A 9,057-nucleotide genomic window follows, 5' to 3' on the forward strand; every position below is an offset into this window, starting at 1 on the left:
TTACCCTGTATACGCTTTATACAGGGTAAAATGGATTGATTTGGGGTTTGGACCCCATTGGGAGCTTGGCATCTGAGTGTTAAAGACAAGAACACTTCTGTAAGCTGCTTTCAATTGAGCCTGCAGCTGTTAGGGGCCGTGGTTCAGAGCTGGGTCTGGGTTTGCAGCAGGCTAGCGGGTCTGGCTCAAACCAGGCAGGGCACTGAAGTCCCAAGCTGCCAGGGCAGGAAAGCAGGGGCAGAAGTAGTCTCAACACATCTGCTGGAAGTTCCCAAGGGGTTTTCTGTGATCCAGCCCGTCACAAGGTGTATTTTTTGTTGAATTGTAGTATTTAGCTCCTAGATAATGGTTTTCTTCTGGAGAATACAAAATCTTTGACAAAGAGAGTACAAAGAGCAAACTGATATTAATATCCATTGCTAAGAGCTTAGCCATCCAAATCTAGGCAGATTTCAAAATCGCAGGTTTATTTTTCCTTCACACACTCAAAACATAAGTACTGGCACATTCTTCTGGGATGTCCCACTTGAGACCTCTTAACAGGGGCTGGACTTGCCGATGGCAGATGCCTGGCTCCTTTGATAAATCTGTCCCTTTTAGGGTGTCTCAGCTTGAGCAACCAAAACCAGAGGCAGCCAAAATCCTCCTGAAGTATCCAAATTCTCCTTGAGAAGGGAAGCCCCAGCCTGTGAGCCCAGAGTCAGTGTGATCGTTCTCGGGGCTGCCTCTCTGCACTGGGACACATACAGTGACCAATGACCTGGTTTTCCTTTCAGCACCCCCTCCACCCCCACTCTGCCCTCCCTCCTTAGCACTCCCTGGGTACCCCCTTCCCCCGGGGCTCTCTCTTCCCACACATGGAGTTAAAGGAGCCTGTGTGTGGTGGGTCCTTCGGCTCCTCCTCTCACTCCCAGCGAGGGTCGCTAACAGGTTCCAATAGCCGGGGCTCCCTTCCATCCCGGAGCTGGGGGTGAAGGCAGGGGGACAACACCCTGGAAACGGGTCCAATCCTGTGGCAGACACACGTTTCCTGCAGCTTCTTCCTGGCACACCCAGCTTCCCCAAGGGCTGGGATGGTTCTGGTCCCCTTCTCCTCCAGTTAAATGTGACTGTGTCCTGGGAACAGAGTCATGTCCTGAAAAGTGATTTAGGCACTTAAGGTTCTAAATCCCATTAGCTTTCACTGACCCTAAGTCACTTGGGGATAATTACCCAGAGTCTGTTCACAGGGGTAACCATTCCCCGGCGTGGCTGAGGGCTGCAGTGTTAGCAGGAGACCTGGGTTCTCTCACTGAGGGTTTTTGAATGGCTGTAGCTGTGGTTTGTGTCACTGTGTGTATCTAGCACAGTAATACGTGGCCGTGTCCTCGGTTCTCAGGCTGCCCAGCTGCAGATAGGCCGTGCTTATGGACGTGTCCCTGGTGATGGTGAATCGCCCCTGGAAGGCCTGGGCATAGCCAGTTTCACCATCGCTGGGATCAATATATCCGATCCACTCCAGTCCTTTCCTGGGAGCCTGCCGCACCCAACTAATGTAATAGCTGGTAAAGGTGTAGCCGGAGGTTTTACATGTCACCTTCACAGACTCTCCAGGCTTCTTGATTTCTGCCCCAGACTGGGTCAGCTGGATCTGGGAGCTGACACCTGTAAATAAACAATAAAAACATAGTTAATTCCATTCTTTTCCTCCTCTTTCCAGGTTTATCCAAGTCCTTCCATTGCCCTCCTCATGGCAGTATCTGATCTGCTTGTGGGTAATGACGGATTTATCCACACCACACTGCTGGGAAGGTGGGAAGTGCAGGTCTCCCCATTCTGCAGAGGGGAAACTGAGGCACAAACTCAGTCTGAGATTTTTCAAGCTGTCTAACGGATTTTGACACCTAGTTCCCATTAAAAATAATGAAAATTGTGTATCAAAATCCTCTTATTGGCTTTAAAATTCTATCCTATGTGATTTGTTTAAAGCTCTAGGATTTGGAATCCAGAATTCCTGAATCCCTCTGCTACGTCTTAGCCTTAAAACCATTTCCCCTGCCCTAGCCCAGCTGTCCTAACCAGGCACCTGTGGGTTCATCCACTCACCTGAGAAAGCTGCCAAAAAGACGAAGAACCCCAGACAGATCATTTTCATTCTACACACCAACCTGGTGGGCGGCAAAGCAGTAACCCTTCGTCTGCTGGCAGCTCTTCGGTGAGGGTCCCTGCTGGCCTTTATCAGCCAATTTCCCTTCTTCATTTGCATGTGGGTGTTACAAAGTCATTTGACTAAACCTCAGTTTCACGCGCGCCATTACAAATAAATGACCTCGGAGTTTAGAGGGACCCAGTCATGGAGGACACCAGAGCAAATGAATGAAATTTAGGCACCAATCCAGGAAAACACTAAATCACACTGACCTCAGTGGTACTTAAATACGGGCTTACAGATTATTGGTAAAATCCAATATTAAGATGCCTAATCCTGGGCTATCAAAATGTAACCCCCAGGATATGAAACTGAAATAACAGACTCAATGAGCGTGTAAACACTAGCGCCCTTCACTGGTGGAATACGGGCGAGCCCTGTGATTTTCAGACCCTCCGAGGAGCGCTGGGTATTCAACTCCCACTGACTGGAAAGGGCTTTGGCTGAGGCGAGACTAGATGCTTGTAATATCCTGACCTGGCCCTAAATGATATGAATCTAGAGAGTCCTCTTCAATGTCTTGAGTGTGTAGGCACGTCTCTGTGTGTCCTATGAATTACCAGCCAAACAAACCAATGTTCAGTGTGGCCAAGAATGTCGCTTGTCTTGTAGTTGGCCAGTTAGGCTAAGAATTTCAAAGCCACCGAAGTGAGCTGGAATCCCAAATTGTGCATCTACCTCCTGTAGTCAGCTCGGGGGAAAATCTCATTCTTAACTGTGAGCAAGTGACAGCCCCTCTCTGCAGGGCCGCCCAGAGGGGGGGGGAAGTGGGGCAATTTGCCCGAGGCCCCCACGAGAGTTTTTCGGGGCCCCTGGAGCAGGGTCCTTCACTCGCTCCGGGGGCCCCGGAAACCTCTCGTGGGGCCCAGGCTCCCGGAGCGTCTTCGCTCCCGGTCTTCGCTGGCGGGGGGTCCTTCCTCCCCGGGACAGAAGGACCCCCCGCCTCCGAATTACCGCCAAAGTGGGACCCGCCGCTGGATCTTCGGGGGTAATTGGGCGGCGGGGGGTCCTTCCATTCCGGGACCCGCCGCCGAAGTGCCCTGAAGACCCGCGGTGGAGGCTGCACTTCGGGGGCGTGTCCCGCTTCGGCGGTAATTCGGCGGCAGGGGGTCCCTGCCGTGAGTCTTTGGGGCACTTTGGTGGCAGGTCCCGGAATGGAAGGACCCCCCTGCCCCCGACTTACCGCCGAAGCAGGGCACCCCGCTGCCCAAGACCCCGGGCCCCCGGAATCCTCTGGGCGGCCCTGCAAATAACTTCCTTCCCAAAATAAAAGCCGCTTACCGGGCACCTCCTATGGTGTTTGTTCTTCCCCAAGCACCGGACACTGCGACTGGCTACCTTCCTCCTGGCTTGAGAACAGCTGCTGGCTCATGCATCTAGGGATGCCGGGCTGTCTCCCTCCTCCTCAGCACCCTCACTCCAGCTTTCCTCCTCCTCCCGCCTTGTTGCACTGGTCTCTGAAGTGTCCACAGTGGTACTCAGAGTGGAGGTGGGGTCACCCCCAAGTATCGCATCCAGCTCTTTGTAGAAATGGCAGGTCGTGGGGACAGCACCAGAGCAGTGGTTTGCCTCGTGGGCTTTGTGGCGGGCATTCTGCAGCTCCTTCACTTTAACCCTGCACTGCAGTGCGTCCCGGTCATGGCTCCTTTCCATCATGGTCCTTGATATCTGCCCAAAAGCATCATAATTCCTCTGGCTGAAGCCCAGCTGGGACTGGACAGCTTTCTCCCCCCAGACACTGACGAGGTCCAGCGCCTCGCCATTGCTCCATACTGGGGATTGCCTGGCACGTGGAGGCCTGGTCACCTGGAAAGATGCACTGAGAGAACTCCATGCCTGGCTGAGCAAACAGGAAGGGGATTTTCAAAATTCCCAGAGAATTTAAAGGGTGGGTTTGAGGGTTGGTCACCTGAGGCCAGGGCAGTAGAGTTCATAGTGATGACCAGAGTGGCTAGAACGGGCATTGTGGGACACTTCTGGAGGCCGATCAGAGCGCATTAATAGACCAGGGCATCCACACTGGCTCCGCAGTGCTCCAGCAGGAGTGCATCAAACGTGATTCCTCTCGCTGAGGTGGAGAACCAGGAGTGCCCAGCCGTGGAGTCCAAGTGCTCTATGTGCCTTGCCAGTGTGGACGTGTCCTGAGTTAGAGCGCCCGGGGTTGCTTTAATGCGCTCTAACTCGCAAGTGTGGCCACGCGGCAGCTGGGACTTTCCCTACTGACCACAACGGGAGGTTTTTGTCTGAGCTCAGCCCGGCTTCCCCTCACTGTGTCTCTCGCACAGTGATACCAATGTGATGGAGTAGGGTGGCTTTAGGTGAGGGACAGGACCTAAGCCTGTAACCTGAGTCTGGGAGAGGGGAGGGGTGTCAGCACCTTTGCCCTGGAAGCCAGACAAAGGAAGGGGTTGGCTGGAGGGAGTTAATTCAGTTTCGGTTTTGGGCTGGGTGGTTGGAATTCAGGGAATCCCAAGCTGGGGACTAAGCTTCCTGAACCCCAGAAGGACTCGACTGAGGGGTCCTGGCTGTGCCTACAGGCTCTGCTGTAGCCTGCGTTCCTGTTGTCCAATAAACTTTCTGTTTTACTGGCTGGCTCAGAGTCACTGTGAGTCCCAGGAAGAGGGGTGCAGGGCCCTGACTCCCCCACACTACGTGACACCGGGCGGTGTCCTCAGGCTTCAGGCAGATGAGTTGCAGATACATCTCTGGAGATGGTGAATCAGCCTTGGACGAGCTGGCGGGGTTTACAGTACTGCCGGCCCAGTAGCTTACATGAGAAATACACGACAGGCCCCTGCCAGGAGCCTGATGGATTCAGCTAGTCGAGTCCTCTCCGACGGTGAACCCAGAGGCTTTGCAGGAGAGGCAGAGAGAGTCTCCGGACTTTTTCACATCCCCTCCGGACTCCACCAGCGCCTGGGACCGGACACCTGGGAATAAACACACATTATTCAGAGGAGGAAATACCTTCCAAAGCGGCTACAGCGAAAACGAACAGGAGCAAAAATCCCATTTTCCCTGGTGCTGGAGGGGAAAGTTCTCAGGGACTGGCTGGTCACTGCACAGACCCGGGGGCTGCGGATTGTGTCTCCGGGCGCAGCCTGGGCAGAGAGAGGCTCAGATTTAAACAGGAAACTGTCTCCCTCATTTGCATATTCCCCTTCTTATAGGAGAGACACAAACCCTGTCCCTGAACGCTCGGAGTTATTTGGCCTGGGGCTCTAGGAGAGGGAGTCGGACTGGTGATAACTCTGTCTGGGCAGCACCCAGCGAGTGCGGGGCCATCGGACCACACAGCCGCACAAAGCTGGCGAGAATCCGCTCCCATCCCTCCAGGTGTAAGGGCCGAGCTACGGTCCGATCAAGGGACTAGAAAGACTAGAGCCTTTAGCGGAGTTTGGATCAGGGCTCTGGAGAGGAGGCTATTCGGTCAGTGAGCGGAGCAGCATCGGGTGCAAACCTGTTTTGTATCGATGCCAGAGGGGTTCGGAACCCGAGCGGCGCTTTCACAAGGTATTAGAGCCGTGGTGGCAGTGGGTGATTTGTCAAAGGAATGTAAGACCATTAGTGCCCAGTTCCCAACACATTGCAACAGGGTTTTTAACACCCAGCACAATTAGGCACCTTGGAAAATCCAGGTCCTGTTTATTACACCTACAACAGTTGATCCCCAAATATTCCCCTGCTGAGCTGCGCATTTTCACTTCAGTGTCTGCTAAGGGACACAGTGGAACATGGTAAAGTCAAGAAGCCCCCGTTGTTATGGCCACATGGTCATGTGCGTGTGGATATTGAGCTCTGAAACCTGAGGACAGATCTGTTCTTCACGCTGGTTGTAGCTCCCGTTCCCGTGCCCGGTGCTGGATTGTTTGGGGAAGTGCTGCCCCCGCGCGGCGCATGGCGGAAGGGCGGTTCTGCCGCTCGGGTTTTTGTACGAGCCCTGCCGGGATTCTCCCTACAGTGTCTCTCGCACAGTAATAGCGGGCGGTGTCCTCGGGCTTCAGGCCGGTCAGTTGCAGATACAGCTCACTCTTGGGATCATCCCTGGAGATGGTGAATCGGCCTTTTACCGCGTCACTGTAGTATATGCTGCTGCTGTAAATGCTGGCGACCCACTCCAGCCCCTTCCCGGGAGCCTGACGGACCCAGCTCATCCCGTAGCTGCTGAAGGTGAAGCCGGAGGCTTTGCAGGAGAGGCGGAGAGAGTCTCCGGGCTTTTTCACACCCCCTCCGGACTCCACCAGCTGCACCTGGGACCGGACACCTGGGAATGAAGATGAATTACGGGGAAGATTAGTATCTAGGGCAGCAGAATAATAATTTCCCGACTGACGCTACAACACAGGGGAAGGGAGAAAATACCTTCAAACGCTGCTGCAATGAGAACGAGATACAAGCAAAGCCTCATTGTCCCGTGTTTGGAGAGGAGAGTTCTCAGGGGGGTTGGCTGGTGAGTGCCCAGAGACAGGGGCTGCGAATTGTCTGTCGGGTGCAGCCGTGCAAGTGAGGGAGTCAGATTTAAACAGGAAACTCTCACGCCTATTTGCATATTCCGCTCCTTATAAGACACATTCATTATTTCCTAGAAGGAACTCAGTTACTTTGTGTGGCTGATAAGGGCATGTCTACACTACAACATTAGGTCAATGTATTTAATTTGACTTTAAGCATCCGATTTAACAAATCCGATTTTGCAGCTGCCCCCTAGGTGGCTGTGACCGACAGAGCACATCCTCACTGCCAGGGGTTGCATCGACTCAAGGAGTGATGCACTATCCCACAGTCCCTGCAGCAGACTGGAATGCTGGGCTGGGGTCCCATTGCCTCATGAGGGTGGCTATGGCTGCATGTCATCAGCCTCCCATGTCTGTGGCTCAGAACCAGAGCGGCTGTTCTCCAGCTTGTCCTGTGGTCGGCTTGACTAAACTCCTTTACTTTCACGCAGCATTGCTCTGTGTCCCTGGTGCAGCCTTTATCCACCATGCCCTGTGTGATTTTTGGCATAGATCTCAGCGGTTCTTTTGCTGGTCCAGAGCTCTGCCTATACAAACCCTTCCCTCCACACAGCAATCAGATCCAGTGTCTCCCTCGCCACGAATCTAAACTCTAAATTTAACCCTATTAGTGATCTTAAATCTTAACTCAAACTCTAAATCTAGAGCAAATCTTAATTCTACGTTAAATTTATGGTGGGACTTTCACAGAAGGATCAGGGGAGTATGGGGCCCTGTCTTATTCAGTGGGAGCCGCACTTGTAAGAAACAGCTTCTGTAAAAAGATGCTACTTTGTTTGTACATGCTTGAAAACTGTTATCATATTTCTGCCATTATCTCAATCATTACGATTTTGAATAGAAACATCCAGAACTGATCCCTGGGGAAACCCACTTGTTATGCCCATCTTATTTATTGTTATGTCCATCTAGGTTTCATTTCCATAGTTTGTTTATGAGAAGGTCATGGAAGACAGTATCAAAAGCCTTACTGAAGGCAAGATATACCACAAGTACTGCTTGTAGGCTTGTTACATTGTTAAAGAAAGCTACCAGGTTGGATTTACATGTGACTGCTTGAAATACCCTTTTTAGCAAAGTTGGACCTTTCGCTGCTGTGGGTAGCACGGTCCTACAGGTAGTATTTTCACACACACATATGTGTATGAAACTGCAAACTATAGGGATGTGCTACCTGTAACACTGCAATGTGATGAAGCTGATTCCTCTGTAGGAATCAGCTACATCCCATGGCCTTTTTTTTAGCAAAGTTGGACCTCTTGCTGCTGCAGGTAGTGAATTCTTACCATTAGCAGTTCCTGAGAGCTGCGAAGGGCCGGACCTGTTAGCCTTGTGGTGGACAGTGGGAGATCTATTCATGGTGCACTTCACTCTGAATCTATACAAGTGCTCACGGCTGCTGAGGCAAGGAGTCCAGGAGGCATGCACACCAGTGACATAGTAACCGTAGTGACTCTATGGTGACATAACATGAGTTAACCCACACTTACACTGTAGCTATGGCCCCAGGCCTATGAAATGTTTGGGAGTGTGAGGGCAGACTACGATTCATTCAGGTGTTTCGGCCCAAGGCACTGGAACTGGCCTTACTGCACCCTACAGGCTCAGGACCAAAGAGGCACCAAAAAGATCTCATTTATTTATTACAATATCTTGACTCGAGGGTGCATAACTCACGATTTTACAATTCTTGTGGTTGTCAAGGTATCTTGGGGCTGTAGATGTGTGTTCATTAGATTTTGAAAGGAAAAACTATGAGTGGGTTTAACAAACAATTAGCTCAGTCCCTCAGGATAAGTAGACTGGCTATTAGCCAAGATAATCAGGGATGCAGGACCATGCTCTGGATGTCCCTAAACTGTCCTTTGACTGCCAGATGCTGGGAGTGGGCAATGGGATGGTTCAGTGAGTCACTGCCTGGTCTGATCATTCCCTTAGAAGTCCCTGGCATTGGCCACTGTCACAGGATACTAGATTAGGTGAACTGTTGTCTGACCACCAATATTTCCACCATTGGTGGATTGACTCAAAACAAAGTTTTGACACTAGGCCAGACATTCAGTCAGAGTGGAAGTCAGATGATCCAGCAGAATAAACATCGGCTCTAAAAATGAGAAGAAAAAACTAGAATAAAAAATCCAGGGAATCTTAGCAGCAGATAAGGTAACTTGGGAGAGTGCTGGGAGACTCTCTGCACTCGGATACAGTGATGGGGGATTCTTTGGTTCTGAGGGGATCTGTGTCAAATGTTTCACTGAATTAAGTCTCAGGGATTCTCTACACTGGCAAGTGAAAGTGCCCTAACTTGCTGGCTCAGGGGTGTGAAGTTGGAGCGTGTCTGTTACAGCTGTCCCC

General features: G+C 51.7%; 2 gene segments (V, D, J or C); both read right to left on the reverse strand.

Annotated features, from left to right (window-relative positions):
• Positions 1 to 1,327: 1,327 nt before the first annotated feature.
• LOC123347673 lies at positions 1,328 to 2,164 on the reverse strand. The segment is given in 2 exon segments: positions 1,328 to 1,644; positions 2,086 to 2,164. Coding segments are annotated over 2 exon segments (366 nt in total).
• A 3,848-nt stretch (positions 2,165 to 6,012) lies between these two features.
• Positions 6,013 to 6,665, reverse strand: LOC123347674. The segment is given in 2 exon segments: positions 6,013 to 6,452; positions 6,551 to 6,665. Coding segments are annotated over 2 exon segments (486 nt in total).
• Positions 6,666 to 9,057: the final 2,392 nt, after the last annotated feature.

This window comes from Mauremys mutica, chromosome 13, assembly GCF_020497125.1.
Source record: "Mauremys mutica isolate MM-2020 ecotype Southern chromosome 13, ASM2049712v1, whole genome shotgun sequence".
Lineage (NCBI taxonomy): Eukaryota > Metazoa > Chordata > Testudines > Geoemydidae > Mauremys > Mauremys mutica.